The following is a 21,317-nucleotide window of genomic DNA, read 5'->3' on the forward strand; positions in this document are numbered from 1 at the left end:
GCCCACAGCTGGAAAGTTCATCTGTTCCTGGCTTAATAGGCTGTCACTTTCTGTCAGGTAAGTGTTTCAGAATGAGAGTAAAAATTACTTTCATAGTCTCAGCCATCTATTTCAATGGAGCTGAGCCACTGTAGGGGGTTTAACAGCACATCCTGTTAGTCCTCAAGTGGTTTTGACAGGACTTTAACACTGAGTTTTCTTCCTAGATTATTGCATGAGGATTGATCAAAGTTGTGTTTCAGGTAAGTAGTAATTTTTCCATATACTTTAGTGGCAGCTGGATTAGACACTAGAACACCTGCTAAGAGGTCTTCTAGCTCCCTTCAGCTCTGAAGCAATAAATATGACAGCAGACAGATATGCTAATCAAGAATGAGAATTAAAAAGTACTCTAAATCTCCTTTCACTCTTCATTCTGTCCTCCAACATACTTGGTTCTATGAGGAAATGCAGGCTGTTTCATTCTGTTCACTGTATAGTAAAAAAATGCATCAGTACCTGGAGACTTTCTGAGGAAAACCAAGTATTTTACAGTTCAAGAACTTGAAATTCCATTCATCTACACTGTGGTGCTTTAAACTCTATTAGAAAAATAATCCTGGAAATGCAAAATCTTCAATGAAATCCACCTCAAACGCTTCTTGTGGAATAACCAGGGATTTGGATGCAGCAGCAGGATTCTGTTGTGAGAGAAACTGACACAAGAGGAGGAGGCAAAGCATGCATTGTAACATCTAAAATGACATAAAATGCTGCTGATGAGGCTAAAATCTGCTGAAAGTCTAACATCTTCAGTTAGCCTTAGCTGACTGTGGACTCCTGTCTTACAGCATCGTCACCTACTGTTGATCTGAAGTGACAAGATGATATTCAGTAAGTACTTTGTACACTTTTACATCACATTAAGTTTTGAATCTCTTGCTTCAGGGCTTCTCACCATACATATATAGATGGTGGTATTACAATTGGATCAAAGCTTTTATTTCTTTAGCTGTCCTGAGATGTGAGGAACAATATTTAGAAGATAGTAAAAGTAAAATAAACGAAGTGCTTATATCTATTTCCTAACTAAGGTGCATAAACATGGTCACGTTTTTGTAAGTAGCAAACTTCTTGACTAATGAGGTTGGTCTGCAAAGCCTTGACCACATGAGTAAATTTGTTAGATCAGGTGTTGATTATAAAGCTGGTCTTATGGACCTTCAAGAAGCAATGTACTTCCTTGCTCTACAGCAGTATTCTGAAGAAACCCATCTATTTGGTTACAGAAGGTTTATGAATGCAGTAACTACCTCCTGTTACAGTTTTGGCTAAGTCATCCGTTATAAACGCCTGATTAAGTGAAGAGAACCAAGTCATCTGTTATAAACGCCTGATTAAGTGAAGAGAACCTTGTACAGTATTTAGTAAAGCATGAGATCTCCAAGTGGTGACTTCCTGAACTAAAAGCAGCTGAGTGTGGACAAGGTTGAGGCAGCAGTTAAAAACGCATCCCCATCAACGACAGCAGCGAGAGAACACGTTGTACCAATCCCTCTCTCAAGAACAGTTTGCTACGTAAGTCTTTTGGCTGTACAGGGCAGCTTTTTATCTCTCTTACTTCCCGTCCCACCGCTGCCCTCATCTACAGAAAGATATGTACATATTTGTTCTCACAGCTCATAACAGAAACAGAAGTGCAGAAGGAGTCCACCAACCACAGAGAACTGACACCTTTTCAGACCTCAGGTTTGCACTCCACTTCGCAACCTCAACCTAGATTTCCAGTTGATGGCCAGATAAAAGGAATAAAGTTGTCCACTCCCTGGGAAGGGGACATTTGGTAAGAACCTTGCTGAAATTCAACAAAAGGCAAAACAATATATTTTTTTATAAAAAAAAAACAACCAAAGAACATGCAGCACTCACAGGCCATTACAGAGCTCTGATCTGTATCCCCACACCTGTACTGTAGAGTAGGAGAGGGAAAAAGAACACAGACCAAGTATATGAGAGAAGTGAAGTAAGAACAAAACCTCCAGTGGAAGTTGAATACCTGCATACAGAAAACCTTGATCTTTTAAACACCATGAGTAAAGGGGGAAAAAAACCACCAACCTGTATCTACACACCCGGTGCTATTTTTTCTACTGGACTGAAACAAATTCTTAGGTCAAAAGTGCACTGACATCTCCATGCAGATACGGAGCTGATGCACTCAGGGAACAGCAGCGTCAATTGAAAATTCCATCAAAACCTTTTATCTAAGTATCCACTCCATTTCATTACTCCAAAGAGGTATATTCTTACCATGGCTTTTCAATATAGTTCCATGGAAGTGAAACAGTCTTAATCTGGTAGAACTGTGAGACTCTTTTGCTTCACAATGTATCTTTTTTCTGGAGAGAAGAATGAAGCTTATTCAAAGTCTTATTCAAAATGTCAACTGACAATTTAAAGTAACAAACTTTTAAAGATATTGTCCTTGGTAAAAACATTTGCATAATAACAATGAGTAATTCTTCCAAACAGGTTCTCACAATAACAAGTTTTGCAGGCAAAGATGAAGATCTTTATCAGTGCATGATGCCGTGTGTGAAGGGATAAGGTAACTGCACACCATTTGAAACCCTCTGCTTGTACCCAAGGTGACAGCAGCGCTGCTCCACAGGTGGGCACCTACTGCTCTGTCAGCCTCATTCTGCTAAAGCTGCACTCACCCAACTGTGTGCTACTGATTTCAGGACAATAAACAATTACACAAACCAAGCTGTACAAGTCAAACTTTGACCTCATTGAGACAATCAAAGTTTCAGACTAGTAAGGCACTCTGCTTCCAAACCTAAGAACATGGAAGAGTGGTGGAAAGGAGACATTCCAAGCATTAAACTGATTTGCAGAAGTGCAAGTATCATAAAGAGAGCAAAGACTGTCTCAATTTCTAGAGGGTATGCATTTCAGGAACAAATTTTCCTTTATATTAACACTTTTATATTGTTTTTTTGACAATCTTGAAGAGCCTTCTACTGAGGAACCATTCCAGCAACAAGAGTCAGCTGATCAACAAGGACATGTCTCAAATCCCTTCACATGAGAGGAGTGGGGAGCGAGAGATGGATCCATTTAGAAATTATTTTAAGGCATTAAAGAATGAGACGCGCTAAAACATTCAGTTCAGAACACACTCAACTACTTTAAAAGCCCCACAGCAGCCTTTATACTTACGGATTCATGGTACAATGTGCATATTAATTTTGACATTATCTGTTCAGACGATTGCACACACTTTATTGTTGTCATTTAAAGGATTCTAATAGGATAACACCATCGACAGCTTAACCTTTATTAAACTGTTGATACAAGATGATTCTTTTAGCATAAAGACAGATGAAGACATTACAAAAATTATATAGCTATTAATAGATTACAGATAAACTATTTAAAAGAACATTCTCTTTATAATACTGGTCTTTTCTTTACAATTAGAGACCAAAAAATTAGGGCTTTCTGTCATAATATTTTACTAAATTAGCATTTAAATAATACCTGAGGCACTTTTCAGAGATTATTAAAAGCTATGAACAATTAGCTCACTCAGAGTTAAATGTGAAGAACAAGCCTACGATATTAACTGTTACTTATGACAGTATTGCTGCTATTTGCTTCTAAAATCTGGGTACCTGGAAGCTTAAAGAATTTCTGAAGCACTGAAGTCACCTCCCAACTTCTGTCTGCCTACAGTAACAATTACTCTTCTCTCATACTTTTCACATACAAAAGATTGTTTCAATACGAATTAAGCCTCCCAACATAACTGTAAGGTAGGAAGTGCCATGACCCTTTAAAAGGAGTAGAAACAAGATTGTGGCTTGCTGAAAGGAAGAGGAAGCATGAGATGGACAACCCCAAGGGCTCAGTCATCCCATTTCATGTTCTGTCATACAGCATTGCCAATAGTGCTCCGGCACACTATTATTGTGATACTTCTAGTTACAATCACAATCAGAAAGTAATTTTAAAAACTGGTATTATTCAGAGAAAACAACATATGTTCCCAATCCCAAGACCTAAATATGGAGCAGACAGATTTTAGAAGAGGAGATCTGTTCTACTTCAGTTGTTCTTGATCACTCAGTGTAAAACCTTTGCTGACTACACAAAAAAATCATGTTGTACTTCTGTACCAAAACACATTTAAAATAACAGAAGTCAAATTCTGTTCTACGTATATCCACAGCCAGTGGGACAGAAATTCTTGCCCCTGATTTCAAAGCCCCCCTGAAGACAAGGGAGCTCTGCAGCTTTCACATCTTACCCTACATCTAGCTGCTCAGCTAGATGATTTGTGCAAGAAATAAAAATAAATAAAAACATGTTTCTGTGACTAAGAGATCTGCAATGCATTCATGGTCCCAAGCGAATTTAAAGATTTGAAATACATGGTCTTTGATAAAAAATTAAAAACAATCAGACAAGTTAATGGGATGGATGGAAGAAAGCTGTTTTCAGTGGGAAGGAGTTTCTTGTTGGATTTTCTTTTTCATTCTGGTGAACAGACCACCAAAAGAAAACGTTTGCCCAGAAGCATCACAGTTATTCAGTATCATATCCCAAAATGGGTCCCAGCCATTTCTCCACCTCTGCCACAGACAAATTTTTTCTCCGTGCATAATCTTCAACCTGCAAAGGGACCACAAAACATAATGAAGATTTGGAAACTCCAGCTTTTGCTGTTTACAAAGTTTTCCAGAATGTCTGCTAGTAGGGTGCTCTTGAATGCTGTAACATGATCACAACGGACAGTCCAAGTTACCTGATCTTTACATATCTTGCCAACAGCAAAATATTTGGATTTGGGACTGGAAAAGTAAAGGCCAGAAACTGCAGAAGCAGGTGTCATTGCTAGTGATTCAGTTAAGCCAATTCCTAGAAAAGAGAATGAAAGTTTTCTTATTCTCTGAATTGATAATAAGCATAAATTCAGAGCCTTTTTTTTGTTGGGCACCTTCAGGCAAACTCAAAAATCAAGAAGCATTCAAACTAAAACCAAAACTATTTTCCACTTCTTATCTATTAAAAAAAACACACATAGCTTTAAATATATTAAAGACTCATTACAGTATTACTGTGGAGTGTGCAGTTTGAAGGAAAGAACTTCAGACATTTTGGCAAAAGAAATGGGTGACAAGAGGTTCTGAAACAAAGGAAGGTAATTTTTGCAATTGTGGAAGTAGCAGTGAAATGTTTGACATGTAAAGTATCAGAGGAAAACAAATGGAATTCATTCCTTTTTAAAGAGTTACCATCTCACGGACTCTGTGGATCAGGAAATACACTGCTGAATTGGCTTTTTTCCAGTTCCTATCTGGAATGTCTTCTTGCAACCATAAGGATGCTAGATTTTTTCTTTGTGTAGCAGAACCCTGTTTGCATGCAATCTGCTAATTAGGAACACAATTCCTGCACCAAAAGCACTGGCAGTATTTTGCAAATTCTTCCTTGAATGAGGCAAAATAAAAATGGCAATGACTAGGGGAAGACAGCAACCTCTTCAGGGATTTTTTTATGTAGCTCTGCACCACCCAATCGCTGTATTGTTCCCATTTCAAGCTTTCATTCCCGTAAAAACAGTTTAAGAACCTTAGTGAAGCAGACAGAGGTACCTGTGGTTTCCTCAATGTTTGCAAGTTTCCACATGGTGAGTTTCTCCGTATGGTCAGGCTGGCTTGGGTATCCAGGCGCAGGGCGAATGCCCTCATATTTAATTCTGCGTAGGTCAGAGAGATCTAGCTGCTCCGTGCTACAATAAGCCCAGAATTCCCTTCGAACCCTTTCATGGAGCTCCTCAGCAAATGCCTTGGAATATAATACAAAGATTTTTAATTTTTTTTTCTTAATCTGTGCAGACTGACGCAATAGCTGTTTGATGAAGACAAACAATGAGAGAGACTTTCTCCCCATTCCCATTTTAATTTTTAAGGGGGATCCTATCATAGGTGAGAAATTTGATAGCATTAAAATTCACATACAATACTTATTTTGCTAGTTCAAATAATTTACTTTTTTCTCTTAGTGATAGTGTTTTTTCGGTTGTCTTGCTTTGAAATCTTACATAGTAGAAGTGGTAAATATATGGACAAGTAACTGGAAAAGATGAAGTTCATTAGCCCATGGTAGTGGTACATCTTTATAGCACTGCAGTCATTAGGGCTTGACGGTCTGAGTATCTCATCCAGGTCTAGCTATGGGAGGCCATATCACTCCTGCAGCCATAAAAGTGTCAGATATAAGTGAAGTGCCGCTGCTCTTTTTAGTGCAGGACCTTCCTCTAGCTGAAAGTGAGCAACAGCTTTTCTCAGCCGCTCCTACAGCTGACACTACTTCGCCAGTAATGGTTGCCTTCAGGAGAAATTTCCACTTCAGTAAGTATCTCTAGATGGCATCTAATAGTAATTTCTGAAACTGTTACAGCTTGAAATACACAGCTAGAGCTAGCCTCATTTACATTGCACTGAAGTTGCTGTAAGTTTTAACATGGTTACTGAGGTGTAAGCATGAGGGCAGGCAGATGGGGATAGAAGGGCAGGAGGGAAGGGATGGCATTTTCTAAACCACTTCAGTTAGAGCTTCGAAAGCATGTCTGCCTAACCTAAGACTTGTTAACTCAAAAGACTTGTACCCTGGATATATCTGCATGGTCACTATTGAAGCAGAAGGCATGTCTGCAATTCAAGAACATAATTGGTGCATCACACTTGGGTCCAACACATTCTCATGTAGATAAAACAAGACTTAGAGATAGCTCTTTTTAAACAGTCTTGTTTTAAAATCTACTAAGCTCCATCAATCATCAAAACCAAAAAAAAGCTTCATCATTTTGCAGCTGGAAGATACAGGCTGAAAAGTCCCCTCTGGCAGAGAAGAGGACTCTCTTCTCAGGACAATTTTAGCAGAGTCCTTTCACTTTCAGACTGAATGCAGAGCAGACATTACAGGCAACAGTCTAAGTTTATGCTAAAACTTGAAACAGCGACCCGTCAAGCAAATGTAGTCCCCAGTCAGAAAATCTGTGCAGAAACACGATGAAACCTCGTACCTCTGCCAACCGATCGCCAAGAGCCTTTACCATTATGATGCTGTATTCATCATCCTGTTCCCTAAAGTCATTGCACAACTCATCCACACCAAAGCAGGCCACAGCAAACAGGCCTAAGTAGTCACAAATGCCAGAATCCAGCGGTGCTATGAAGTCAGAGAGGCAGTAATATGGATCTGTGCAGGCAGAGTCCTTTTCAGCCTAAAGTAACAAAACCAATGCAAAAAAATCAGAACATTTTTAAAAGTACATTAAATATTAGTGCACTATTAATCTAAAGACCAGTAGTAACACTAAAGGGCTTAGGGCATTTCTGAAAAAGACTTAACTAGTCTTTGAGCCATGATGGCTTTCTTGTACTTGAATTAGAAGAACACCTCTCTTCCTCTGAAGGTGTTTGGATCATCAAAGAGAAAAATGTCAAATGAGAGAGATGCTGTGCTGGACACACAGGGAGAGATGTTTCACTTCCATCTACAACTAGTAAGACTTAACAGCTTATTCTGCAGACACATTATTACAAAAGAAGGAGCACACTTGTGCCAACTCTAGCACTCAGATTCCACTTCTGTTAGGAAAACTGATGGCTGATGGTTCACATCCCAATTATGCGAGCTGCAGAATTCTTCAGCAATTCCCATTTTAGAACGGCTGAGAGAGTTCATGCACACTCTTAGTTTTTAGGCTACAAACAACATGCTCACTAATCCAGATAAAACAGTGCCCCAGGATGTAGGTTCGCACTAGCCATACGCAAATACAAACAAATTTGCATCTGTCACTACTGAAAAGTTTAATCCCAAGCAAGGTTCAAGGGGGTTTACGCAAATAGCAAATATCCAGCTCGCTGGATTTTTCCAAAGTGGAAAAAAAAAAAAGAATAGAAAGAGGTGACTGAATGCTGGCCATAGCACGTAACAAGAAGATTTACAGCTGCGGATGATATCAGCATATTCAGTGTAGGAACAGGACTGTTACTTAAAAAGCAGCACAGCTCTTGTAAATCTACAAACCAAAGAAAAATGGTCAATTCTTTCCCTAGTTTCTATGACCTATTAGGTTACAGGAAGGAGCATAAAACTGAGCAAATAGTCTTTCTCCACACAGGTGAAATCTACGTTGATTTTAAGGTTCTTTTGTAATGACTACAGTTAAGGAAAATTCTAAATGCATCTCCAACTTTTAGATTTACGTCACATCCTTAATAGTGCCAATGCCATGGAGAGAACTCTCTGTACTGAAAGGAACACTTTATATAAGAAACAGGAGATTATTATTTTCTTCTACTTTGCTCTGGTGAAGCCTCTGCTGAATTACTACATACACCAGACTGAAAGAGATGCAGCTAAAATATGTAGTGCAGAAGAACACAATAGCACAGAGTTCCATGGCCTTAACCTTTGAGAAAAGTTGGGAATATACAAGGTAAATATTGGGATAAATACACAAAATAAATTGGGAATATATGAGATAAAAAGACTAAGGAAAATAACAATATTCCAATAGTAAAAACCATTACAAGAAGAACATCAAATCAGATACTCTCCTTAGGAGAATCCTGGGAAAAGGCCAGGAAAAGCAACTGTAGTAAACATGATTTACATGAGATATCAAAATGTTTAACTAGGTAGTAAGGCCTGGAACAGCCCTGCCTGAATGTTTGTGAGAACATTTTATATAAACATACGTCATGGATTGTCAAGATACACTTGCTACATCTCCATGGCATAGACAATCTGTTCCAGAGAACTGGAACAGATAAACTTAAAGTCATGTACTTCTTAGTACAGTTCTGCAATATTGGCACAGGACTGTCCTCATAAAATTCCTTACTCCAGAAATTTAGGTATTTGTTAAGTTTGTTTTCTGCCATGCTTGATGACTCTGAACATGTGAACTATGAAGAAGCTGAGTCAGAATGTAGAGGCAGAGTATCTTGAAAATGTTCAATCTATCAAAATAAATGCAAATTTACGTAAGTATGATTCAAGCATGAATACTTAAAATAGTAGTTCTCTCAATCAGAATTAGCAGCCAACTAACTAATTCTAAACTGTCTCTTCATATGGGGAATTTTACATGAAAATTAAGACTATCCAAAGCACTTTTCTACATCAACCTTTATTTTCCAGGTATTTTAATTAAAAGTGTTTTTAACCTTTAATCCATTCAAGCAGAATTATTCATCTAAGGCACAATCCAGGGATATTACAGAATTAAGGTCCATTAAGTTCTAATTTAGAGCCCAGGAATTTATAAAGCACAGTCTTTAGGACATCTTAAATTTTAAAATGAAGACAGAAAACGCATGTCATATCTGAAGATGTCAAATCTATAAAGCATTTTGTAAAACTGCTACAAATGCAAAGTACTATAAATACCACGATATGAAAACCTGGGTCACCACTAACAAGATCTTGTTATTACTGGAAGAAATGGCAAGACACTGGCTGCAGACAGATTATAGCCACCATTTTCTGCACAGATTTTAATAAGGCACTCCTGTTATGTTCTTCTAATTCAGAAAAAAAAAAAAAATCAAACCACTTTATTTAACAAATGTTCTGTCATTGTACCTGTTGCCTCAAGCCGTAAAATTTTGCTATTGGTTCCGAAGATCCCACTGCTTCTTCTACAGCATATAAATGGATATCGTCTTGAACACTTTGAGCTGGCCAGAACCCAACCACACCTCTGGCTTTTAATTTCTTTTGATTAATCAACACTTCCAGTAGATTTTGAGCATCATTATATACTTTCTGTGCTTCTTCACCTACCAAAAAAAAAAAAAAAAAAAAAAAAAAGAGAACCCTTTAGAAAAACGGCGTGTTTTCACAACTGGCTAAATGAGTTTAAGAATTGCTGAAGATTGGTTCATTTTCCACATGATTCTCTGATGACTGCAACAATCTGTCAGCTACAGCAAACAGAGAGACAGCAGTGTGATTATGTCTACACAGCTGTAACAACATATATCTTGGGGGGAAAAAAAAAACCAAAACACATTTCAGCCAGCACCATTCTTGTAGAGGCAAAGGATGCAGAATGACACGAGCAGCAGAGAACGTGTGTGCACCTACATTATTGCAGTGCAGCAGATCCAGAACAATTTCAGTGTCACCCTTGCAGTTTCATCATGTATTTCAAGGCCCACTGAATAATTTCAAAAGGAGACAAAGCCTTCTTGCCATCTTCACCCACAACAGGAACTAAGATATATCAAGTGCTCTGGTGCCATTTTCTGTCATTACAGTACCTCCCTGTGTTTTGGCAGGTGAATTCTAAGACAATTGAGCATTTCTCTCCATTTATTTTTCAGGCACACTCTTGGTTCACTAAGTGTTGCTTTAAAGAATTTATTTCAGTGACACTTCAGAATCTTACTGCAGCATGGCAGGTCCATTAGGATTATTTACATGAAGTAAATGCAATTTCAGTACTCACCTACAGTTTTATCATTAAAGATTTTAGGGAAACCCCGGTTGGGATACTTTCCCCTAAGCTGCCAGACATCAAAGAAAGGCTTCCAGTCAACGTATTCTACCAGCCTCTTCAGGTCATAATCTTCAAAGACTTTTGTGCCGATGAACTTCGGTTTAACTGTAGGAATAAGAAGTACAATCTGACGTGATAAAAAGAATTTAAAATTTCTCTTATATGTGCAGCATAACTTATGCTCACTAGTCTCCACCACTGCACACAACCTCTTCCGAAGTAACTGTCTTGAATTCTCACTGTTGTATCATTCCCAAGTCATACCATACTCTACAGTTACAATGTGATAAAAAAAGCATGAAAGGCATATAAAGTTGAAATAGATAATTTAAGGCCTTTTGCTCTTTCATATAATTCAGTACTTAGTAGCTGCTGGAATTCTGAACTTACTTCATTGACCAAAATACTGGCTGATACAGAAGACCAAAAGAACCTACACAACCTATCAAAACCTAACATATTTTATGGGCACATACCTTTCATATTTACAAATCATGCTTTCTATACACAGACTTAATATGTGCTATGGTACTAAGAATAGTTCTGTAAATTAGTATGTAATTTATAAGAACTTTTGTAAGCACCACACACTTGTTCAGATGCACGTGCACAAATGAAAAAGGGAGATGGATCTATGTTATGATGTAGTCACAAGCTTTGCACTTGTTTTGCCTCTGCTGTTCACTACTTTATAACACAACTTTTAAAGAATGAAAATTAGCATCTTGAGTTCTGTAAAAGAAATGACAGAATGCAGTGAAGTGTTAATGTCACTGCAGGATGCAACTTCTTGGGGAATGCTGTTTAGACTTCTAGTCTCTAATTAAAAAAAAAAAAAAAAAAAAGACAAAACAAAGAATAAAGGAACTATGGAACTGTACTGAAGTGGGTGAAGGAGCAGCAAGAGGAGAAAGGATGTTTGAGACTTGAGAATGCAATATAACATTAGATGAGTGATATGGACTAAAAAAAAAAAAAAAAAGTCAAAACAAACCAGTACAGAAACTGATGGGGGAAAAAGTGTAAGGAGGAATTTGATACAAATGCTATGTCAGAACGTGTGTTTCCTAAATATGGTATAGAAGCTTTGCAATATAATGACCCAGTCTGACATTATTTTGCAAAGCAGGCATTAGACTTATCTTTGATTATGTGTTGTTATGGGTAACTTGTTGTTTTAGTAAGTTTTTACCAATTTTTATTAACAACTTATTTTTTAAAATATACTGTGAAAAATATAAAGCAGAAACAGGATGCTCAAATTTATGCAAAAAAAAATATAATGTCTGCTCAAACGGATACCATTTTACTCAAGTTGTCCCACTACTATATCCTGAAGTTTAACGAAGCATAATCTAATTAAAAATATATATAAAATAAATACATAAAATAAAATAAAAGCACAGCAACAACAAACACCAACATTTAAACTGACCTGGTTTATGGCCTGATAACCAGTCATTATGGAAACCTTTTCTTCTAGCTTGCTGTAGAGACAAGTATCTTCTTTCCTGTAGGAACATAAATGACATATTCACAAAGCAGCCATCTTTCAGAGAGATAACCTGTAACTGTTGACTTGGTGGTAGAGTTGTACTCAAAATGGTCTTTGGGACAAATCTGAAAACAGGCAATTTCAGTTCCAACAACTCCTAGGTTCACAAGTTTAGAGTAAGATCACATCACAACCATACCATTATTTTTTCCTGTATACTTCTAATGAAACTGGCCTACAAGATTTCTAGTTCCTCTGGACTATACCAGAAGTTCCTTTAGTGCTTCAAGTTATATGAAAACACAGTTTCAGCAAGGTATTCTGCTCCTGCCTACGAAAAGCTTAGGACTGCAGTGACTCCACCACCAGTGACAGCAGCGTGCCTTTGGGGAAATTACTGGCTCTTCTGCAAGGCACAGGAAGTCCACAGTAACTTCGGTAAGGCCCATGAATTCGCTGCTGACCTCTGCTTAAAGGAGAGCACTGCACTCACTGACCTCACAATTGAAGAGCCTCACTGGTCTTAAATTTGATCAAGTCAAATGTCCTCAGCAGGAGGCCTCATGCTTTATCTTTCTTTAGGAAGAGATAGGTAAGAGCCAGATGACTTTCAGTTTGCTTCTGTTTATTTATAAAGATAGCCTCAGAGGAGCCATATGTTGTTTCCTATTGTTAAGTTCACAGTCCCTCTCCACATTCCATTGCTTCCTTCTCTTAACATTCCTCAAACGGCAGCCTCGGCGCTTTACCTTGAGACTGCTCAGATCCCTAAACAATACGAATATTTAAGGAAAGCATGGTCTTGTAAAATACTCAATAGCACGGCTTCGTACCAGTGAAAGCAACCAGAGCCATTTTAGTTACCCCAGTGCAGCTCCCTCTTTCCAGCTACTGCTCCAGGAGAGCATTGGTCTCCTGTATGTTGGTTAAGTTGACGTGACTACCAGCTTCACGGAGATGTCCTAGATACCACTGATTGCCCATTGAGGACAATCAAGAATTTGCCATGCGTGTGTTAGACTCATGTAGAATTTTCCCTTATAGGTTAGAAAATTTTATTTCATAAGCGCTTCTAGAAGTTTTTGATCCATTCCACTGCATGTTTTAAATCAGCACAAATATACCTGAAGGTCTTCAAAAGGAGCTGAAACTGAGAGTTAATAAGGCAAGTACTAACCACTTCAAACAAGAAAAGAAGCTAAAGCAATTTTATTTGTACCTTGAGAGACTCGTAGTGCTCTTGTCTAATTTCTTCATATTCCTCTAATATTTCTTCAAAGAAATCATCCTTTACACTTTCATCTAAGAGCTGGGAGCACTGAAAAACGTAAAGAAAAAGTGCTAAGTACATACCGGAACATACTATAGTAAGGACAGAGTATGAACTTCAGACTAAGCTATTTGTCTTTCAAACTTTTGTTTCCAATTACTCTTGACAATACCAAACTAAGCCTTACCCCTAATTTGCAAGCTAGGTTCCAAACACATGTAAGAATGTGATTATTACTGAGAGTACTGCCTTACTACACAGGTAATATTAGCAGAGCCCAGTCTGGTTCTAGACAGACCTGAGAGGAGAATACTCCAAGACTTTAGAGACTGAATAGTCGTAGAAACACCACACAGCTTGGCCTGCTTCTTTCCAGCAGGTATCTGCCAGCTCAGAGTATCCGTTTGTTTGACAGAGAGAGCATCCATCCTAGAAACTCCAGCCAGATGTTTCATAGTACTAGTGTTGCCTCACAGTACTAATGTTGCCATATTACTAACTTTAGAAACATACCACACCTAATCCCATTGCTCTTCACTATAAAACATGTCAAAACTACAGTCAAGGACTCAGAATGTATCATGTCACCCTCACTGGAGAAATAGGCATTTAATAAAGGTATCCAGTGACAATAATTGGCACAAGTCAGACGAGGTAACAACGTGGCGGCGAAAAAACCTGAAGCAATAGTAGCTTAGAAACTGGCCTCTGTTTTGCCTCTTCAGTTTTCTGCCATGATGTTAAGCCTTGGAGGAAAGGATGAGAGGCACAACAGAAAAACAGGGCATATATTTTCGCATGGATGAGAAACTGTAATTTAGAACTTACAACCACAACACTCTTGGATGCATCCAGGACATGAATTACAGGTGCGCTATATCGTGGGGCAATTTTAACAGCTGTGTGTGTTCTTAAATGAAAAAGAAAAAGAGTGAACATTTCACAACTGAAAAAAACAAAAAAACCACCCAAAACAGACAAAACCCCCAGCAAAATAAATCCTGACTTAATGCATAGACCAGAACTTCAAAAGAAGAAAAAGTTATCCATCTGCTATGCATGGCTGATTAAACACTGAGTTCAATGATAGGTACATAAACACTTTTCTTCAAAGAGTATCAAAATGCTTCATAAATAATGTGCCAACTCACATTCCCTCACTGTCTTACCAGCTGACTGAAAATCAGCAACTCATTTGTTTGAGTCTCAGGAAATTTCAGTGAGAATGTTCCAAACTAAGCCTATCAAAAACTAACCATTTTTTCTTAAGCTTTTTTGCTCATCTTGTATTTTCCCCTCCCACATGTTAGTCTCTGGGCCTATGGATTAGCATTAACATATTTCAGTGATGATTACTCCATTTCTGTGATGCTCTACTTCAAAAACAGAGGCACAAGCTCTCTACTCATGTGAAGAAGGAATTCTGCCAGGAGTCAATAAATATTACAAACTTGCACCTGCTTGGTCAGTCAAGTCATTCACATAATAACCTACCAATTCATCCAATTATTTAGCATTTACTCATATTCCAGACCTCATGGAAATACTTCACCATTTAATGAAGAATCACTATATTATAGCACTTTTTGATCCAACTGAAGTTTGGAGTCCTAAACTGAGACCTAAGCTGTCCCATGAACTGCAGCTGGCCACCCCTGTTGCTCAGGGTCCTGGCAAACTGTGCAAGCAAGTGCAGGAACGAGGACCTTGCAGGCCAAAGCTCAGTTTGCCTTCTTAAATGCTACAGTCAAACACCATTTTTAAAATTAATTTAAATCATAACCCAAGAAATGTTCTTCCACAGATAAGATAAGATCTCCTTTCTCTTCAGGTTCTGTCAAATATTTTAAGCACTTGGCCATGGAGGTTACTGATGACTGTGCAACACAGCTGTGTAACCAATTGGTCCAGGATCTTTAAATTTGCTTATCAGCGATGCACTTCTGATCCTGGCAGCTCATTTTTTTAGAAAAAGATACTGTATCTTCTATTTTGATAGGAACAGACCAGACACAAACAGCGCATGGTCCTAAAATGGCACTTATCAACTAATCAACTTATTAATTTCTACATTTTTGAAAAATAAGCATTACCACAACAAAACTGTCACCATTATTTGTCAGCATCTCATTTACCAAAGCAGTATAGTAAGAATGTAAACATCATCCTTACTGTAAGTTATGAAGAAACTCTATTATGTAAATTTTGTAGACAAAACCCAGCTGCTCTCTCTCTCTCTCTCTTTCAAAATAACTTCACCTTCCACCCTTCCAAGCACTTATGGGCTCCTCATTTCAAATAATGATGTCTACTTATTACAGGGAAAAAGTGCAGATGGTTCTTCATTAGCAACCTCTGACTTGTACGCAACCTTCCAGAATGCACACATGAGGTTAAACTTAAGATTGTGGATGTAAAATTAAATATATATTACCAATTCAGCCTTCATAAAGAATATGTTTACTTGACATATATTTTAAGGAAATTCCATGTGTCTGGGCATCTGCATAATTATATCTTTATATATAGTTCACATGAATAGAATTATTATTTATGTATACAAAATTATACATATATTCTTCAATAATTTCCATATTCACGGATAAAACTAGTGCTGTCTTGCTGTTGGCTACATTCATCTCCGTGAATAAATTCTACAGTGCTGTTGGAGGCTGGTTATTTGATATCAATTACCAGGCCACAACACCCTGTGTACAAACACTAAAAAGATCTTAAGAATGGGCTCTCCTAAGACCTCCAGTTAGAATAAAGCCTTTTTTTTTTTCCCTTTTTTTTTTTTTTTTTTTTTTTTTTTTTTTTTTAAGAAAAACCCCTCCATGTTTGTACTCAGCACCAAAGCCATAGGAAGAGAGACTCGTACGGAGGACAAAAAGGATACACTTAACCTTGCTAACTCCAGAACCAATAAACATGGGTAGTGATCCTACTCTTCACTGTCTGTCAAACTCTGGGATGATTTGCTAAGGCCAAAAATACAGAATACCTTGGGGCAATGGTTCTGCTAGAGTATGTACTGCTCCGATAAGGAAAGCAACGCTGCTAACAGCTTCTAGTTATGCAAGAAATGACCTCTGCAGTCTTCTGAGCTGTCACCTACTCAAGCATATTGTACATAAACCAGTTAGCAAAGCGTGACCCAAGGCCTCAAACACATTTGTGGTAATGTTAATACTGGGTGTCAGTGAGCTGTCAACACCAGTCTTCAGGACATCACAGCAGCTGTATTATTTCACTCGAATGGATTTGAGAGAACAAGAGCTCAACAGAAAAGCTCAGTCTATCAAAAGCAAAATGGTAACTACTTCAAGGCAAACGGCCAGAATTTATTCCCTATAAGCCTGCTTGAACAGGACTGGGGACTCAATCCAGTCAGCACAAGTGCTGAACAGTGATCCAGGAAAAATACATTAGCTTTCTCAAAGATAATAGCTCCCTGATGTCAATGTGACCATTTCTAGTCTCAAAATCCTGCATTTTCTGAATGCTTTTGTGAATTGAAACAGATTAGATTATTCAATCCTTTAGAAGAACTGTATTTATATGCATATGTCCGTGAAACGATCATCCCAATGATATTTTACCTCTATACTCTAGGACTTCCGATATAAGGAACTAACATTGAGTCTTAAGCATATACATACCAGTATGTGCTGGGGGAAAATGAGGGAGAGAGAAATGGCTATAAGTTTTCTTTTTCCCTGGTTAACGCTATTTTTGTACACATCCCCCATCTTCCCAACTGAGATATCTTACTTAGAAGTAGTTGCTCCTCCAATCAGCAAAGGAATCTTTATTGCCAATCTCTCCATTTCCTTGGCGACAAAAATCATTTCATCCAAAGAAGGGGTGATGAGACCAGATAGGCCAATTATATCTATTGCAAATTTACAAACAGACATACACAAAAGGTTTAGCAGATTCACTCTAGAAAGACACAGAAATTATTGCAGAAAGCATTACTTTCATACAGCAGATAGCTTCATGCGTCAGACAGAAAATAGTGAGATAAAAAAGCTGGCTAGTTGCTAGTCTAGAAGTAGGGTTTGACCTAATTAGAAAGTGAAAGCTTTCCAAGAATGAAAGTGATTCCAAATCCCCAGTTAAGGATTTTCCTCAAGCAGTCTTCACAGTTGCTGAACACCTACTGCTCTAGTTCCAGCAATAAATACACAGTACTTCTGATTAGCAAGCTTCAAACCTCAGAAGTTCAGCACTGAGGAGGGAAATAAGACAAAATAATTATAAACTGTGCTCTTAGAAACAGCAAATGCTTTCAAACCTCACCACCTATGTTCCACACAATTCATCTTTTCCAGGATGCAATGGACTGTTTCAAAGCAACTGTAACTTGTTTCAGAAAGTTCATTATTTATTAGAACAATTCAGTCCTGATTTCACACTCATTGATCTGCCAGGCTGAATGCCAAGTTCTTTTAATGTTTTAAGACCCAACACAAAGTTACTTAACCTTTCCAAGTCTCTATTTATCCATCTGTAAAACAAATACTAAAACATCTCTCTTGCAGTTTTCCTTCTGATAAAGCTTTTCAGTTCCTTGGCCTGGGTTTCACTGAAGTGCCAAATACTAAATAATTACTATTGTTAATACAAAAAGTTCTGATTAATCTGAAAACAGTCTGACCAAATCATAGACAGCATAGGAATGCAATGAGTAGCAATAAAAAAAAAAAAAAAAATGTGAGTGGGGTTTAAAATCAAACAATTCAGGAGTACTAATGAAATCTCTCTATACCTGCTTTGTTCTCAACAGCAGCTCTCAATATCTTATCACATGGAGTCATGACTCCTAAATCAATAACTCTGTGAAAAGAAGTGAGAGGATACAAGATTCTTTAAAAAACAGGTCAAATTTCTGCTAAAGGGCAAATACATTGCTCTTACTGTAAATGACTAACCTACAATTGAAGTTAAAATTGAGATTTTTGGTTTTTTGGTTCTCTTAAGACCTCTATTGGGAATTGTAAGATAGGAAATACCTCCGGGTCTGGCAAAATTTTCAACACATCAGAGTTCCAAATGATACAGTAGATAAGAACATTCAAGTCTAAGAGACTTTTTTTTCCCTTTTTTAAATATTTTTTTTTGTGGTTGTACTGAATCTAGCTGAGATGCCAGTTAATTTTCTTTAGAGCAGCTGGTATGGTGCTGTGTTTTGAATTTGTGACCAAAACAATGCTGATAACATACAGATCTTTTAACTATTGATGAAGAGTGTTTGTCCAGCATCAAGGCCTTCACTGATTCTAACTAACTCCCCAGGGAATACACTGGGGAATGCACAGGAGGTTGGGAGGAGAAGCAACCAGGCAGATGGTGTACACTAACCAAAGAAATATTCCATGGCGTATGATGTCATGCTCAGCAATAAAAATAGAGAGGAAGGGGTTTAGCAGGGGTTAGCCATCTTTTGCTCAGGAACAGTCTGCCCATGGGAGGTGGTGAGTGATTCCCTTTCCATTACTTGCTTTGGTTTTTCTTCCTCTCTTCTTCCATTTCTCCTTGGCTTATTAAACATTTTTTTATCTCCACCCACAATTCCTCTTGCTTTTATTCTTACTTTCCCCTTTCACCATCCCAGCGAGGTTGGCTGGGTGGGAGTGAGTGGATGGCTGGATGGTGCCTAGCTGCCTACCAGGGTTAACCCACAGCAGTGGCACTCCTGAAGTTATCTGCACAATACAAGAAACTCTTGTGGACTTCACATCTTATGTCAGGAACATAAAATGATTCACATTAAGGGTTTTTTTTGTCTTATTAAAACATACATTTTATGAAATGAGACACTGCGCTTCCCTTGCTAGCATTTTAGTCCTATAAACCCTAGCCATTGCCAAGGTTTTTATTTTTTTTTTCCAAGTAAGCCACCCCAGCCTGCTAGCTTCATTCCGCCTCACTCACACTCATGGTGACAGAAAACACCATGGCTTCAGTTCAGTAAGTCTAAATAAAGCTCAAGAAAGCCTGAAACCAACTGACAGAACTTCAAGAGATAATGAAATGGAATATACTGCATATACACAGCACTGCTACTGGCTTCAAGCCTTCGTGTTTTAAAATGAAGAGATCATTTTGGTTCTCTTTAGAGCAAATTACAGCCCCAAGTCAAAAACTGTGAGAATTAAAGGAATGAACGGTAAGACAGAGTTCCAGAGCAGATTCATCTTTGTGCAGCATTTGACAGACACTTGACAAAGGGCTCTGATGGAAATGTGACCATCATTCCAACACTGCTGCCAACCCTGCTGCATGTACTCAGGCCTTGAAAAGGTAACTTCTTGAAGTTGTATCTTTTGAAGCTCAGAAGCAGGGTGAGGATCTCATCTCTTATTTAACAACAACATACCCCAGCAAGTTTTTACAAACAGCTTGAAAAACATATTACAAGGTTCATTCAAATCTTACAAGACTTCTTTTTTCCCCAACACAACACAAATTCTGCCTACTACAATTGTTGTATCTGATTTTTTTCAGACATTATACTTACATGTTTAAGACATTATACTTACTATACTTAATACAAAACAATTACAAAAATTGATACTCTCATCCACATTTCAACTGATGTTAAACTATATTCACCTCAGATGCCAATTTATTAGGAAAAAAAAGTATTAAAGGAGGAGGCTATACTGCCTCTTGCCTCCCCATTAGTATAGCTGGCATGATCTGTGTTCCCAACCACAAATTGGGGAAGAGAGGACAGTTCCCAAGAAATCCCCTGCTCTTATCACCACAGCTGCAGCCAGTCTAATATATTAATTAGCTGGCTTTATGCAGTTGTGTTCCCAGCTACCTAACATTAGTCTCTTTACCTGAAGTTGTTGCAGCCCAGAACGACTCCCACAATGTTCTTGCCAATATCATGTACGTCTCCTTTGACAGTTGCTAGTACTATTGTACCGTTATAAGGATCCTGAAAGTTGAACAAATAGCACAAGAATTAAATTACTCTGAAGCCTCAGTGTGTTTGCACAGATCCTTCAACAGCGCAACCCTAATCCATGACCAAGACTCCTACTGTAACACAAGCAATTGAAAAGCATAATAGAGATAATACAGTCAATATTAAAAACTATTTTAAAAGATCTTGCACAAGAATTATTCTTGCAAGTTTTGTGCATGTTATTAAAAAATCTGTGTTTAAAAAAACAAATGAGATGAAAAAAAAAATCAGATCTGGATAGCATTTTGTGCAGTGCAATAAATAAACTCCTCAGGTACCTCTGCTTCAAATATAAACCTCACCAACAAAGAGTTTAAATAGATTAAATGTTTAGAGCAAAAGGCTATGAACACTTATCATTAAATGCCTGTTTGTGCATCAAGAACAATCTTTCAATACAATGCTGAGAAGAACGAGAGGAATTAGCAAAAGCAGAACAGACTAATTTTTTATGCAACATGAATAGCAAGGGAGACATTTCAGTGCAGTGATCAGGCTACTTCAGAATAGGCAAGCTGAACAAACAGGATGGAAAAAGGATCTCCCTGAAGAAGGGAAGCTGTACTGTCACAAACTGTGATAGGCTAGATAGCATTCAGCCCTGCCAAAGGGGCCTTCCAGCAGTGCAACAGTAGAACTTCCTGCAGCAATTCTCCACCAGGACACAGGTCTTTGTGATACATTTTAGTTGTATAATCAGTGCTGTCATTTGGAGCAGCTCCAGGTTATCACAGTGCCATGTCTGAGTCGGTGCAGGATCAGATGCCAGTAACAGGCTACTTAAATTGCACAGAATTTAAACAGAGTGGAAAACTGAGCATATTCTATGTGAAACTACAAAATATTTTTCCAGCCAGAATCTCATCTCCTTTGCAGATGGCAGAACTGGAGGATTAGAACCTTCTACGAAGCATGGACAGTATCAAGCACCTCTCTACTTCATGAACCTACACTGCCTCCTGCACTTGCAATTTTACTGGGGAAGGCAGGGGGGTGG

At 38.0% G+C, this 21,317-nt stretch overlaps 1 protein-coding gene across 5 annotated transcripts in view; it reads right to left on the reverse strand.

Moving 5' to 3' along the window:
- Window positions 1-3,246: 3,246 nt before the first annotated feature.
- MTR (5-methyltetrahydrofolate-homocysteine methyltransferase) overlaps window positions 3,247-21,317 on the reverse strand; it is a 53,547-nt gene continuing 35,476 nt past the window's right edge. For all 5 annotated transcript variants that reach the window (XM_014951112.1, XM_014951113.1, XM_014951110.1 and 2 more), the window contains 12 exons: window positions 20,190-20,290; window positions 18,110-18,177; window positions 17,110-17,230; window positions 14,164-14,245; window positions 13,285-13,383; window positions 12,006-12,081; window positions 10,520-10,675; window positions 9,652-9,848; window positions 7,076-7,276; window positions 5,643-5,835; window positions 4,793-4,905; window positions 3,247-4,659 (listed from right to left, as the gene is read on the reverse strand). In XM_014951112.1, the coding sequence (XP_014806598.1) occupies window positions 4,573-4,659; window positions 4,793-4,905; window positions 5,643-5,835; window positions 7,076-7,276; window positions 9,652-9,848; window positions 10,520-10,675; window positions 12,006-12,081; window positions 13,285-13,383; window positions 14,164-14,245; window positions 17,110-17,230; window positions 18,110-18,177; window positions 20,190-20,290 (1,494 nt within the window). In that variant the 3' untranslated portion in view covers window positions 3,247-4,572. The remainder of the gene's footprint in view (window positions 4,660-4,792; window positions 4,906-5,642; window positions 5,836-7,075; window positions 7,277-9,651; window positions 9,849-10,519; window positions 10,676-12,005; window positions 12,082-13,284; window positions 13,384-14,163; window positions 14,246-17,109; window positions 17,231-18,109; window positions 18,178-20,189; window positions 20,291-21,317) is intronic.

Source organism: Calidris pugnax, unplaced genomic scaffold (assembly GCF_001431845.1).
Source record: "Calidris pugnax isolate Ruff unplaced genomic scaffold, ASM143184v1 scaffold24, whole genome shotgun sequence".
Classification (NCBI taxonomy): domain Eukaryota; kingdom Metazoa; phylum Chordata; class Aves; order Charadriiformes; family Scolopacidae; genus Calidris; species Calidris pugnax.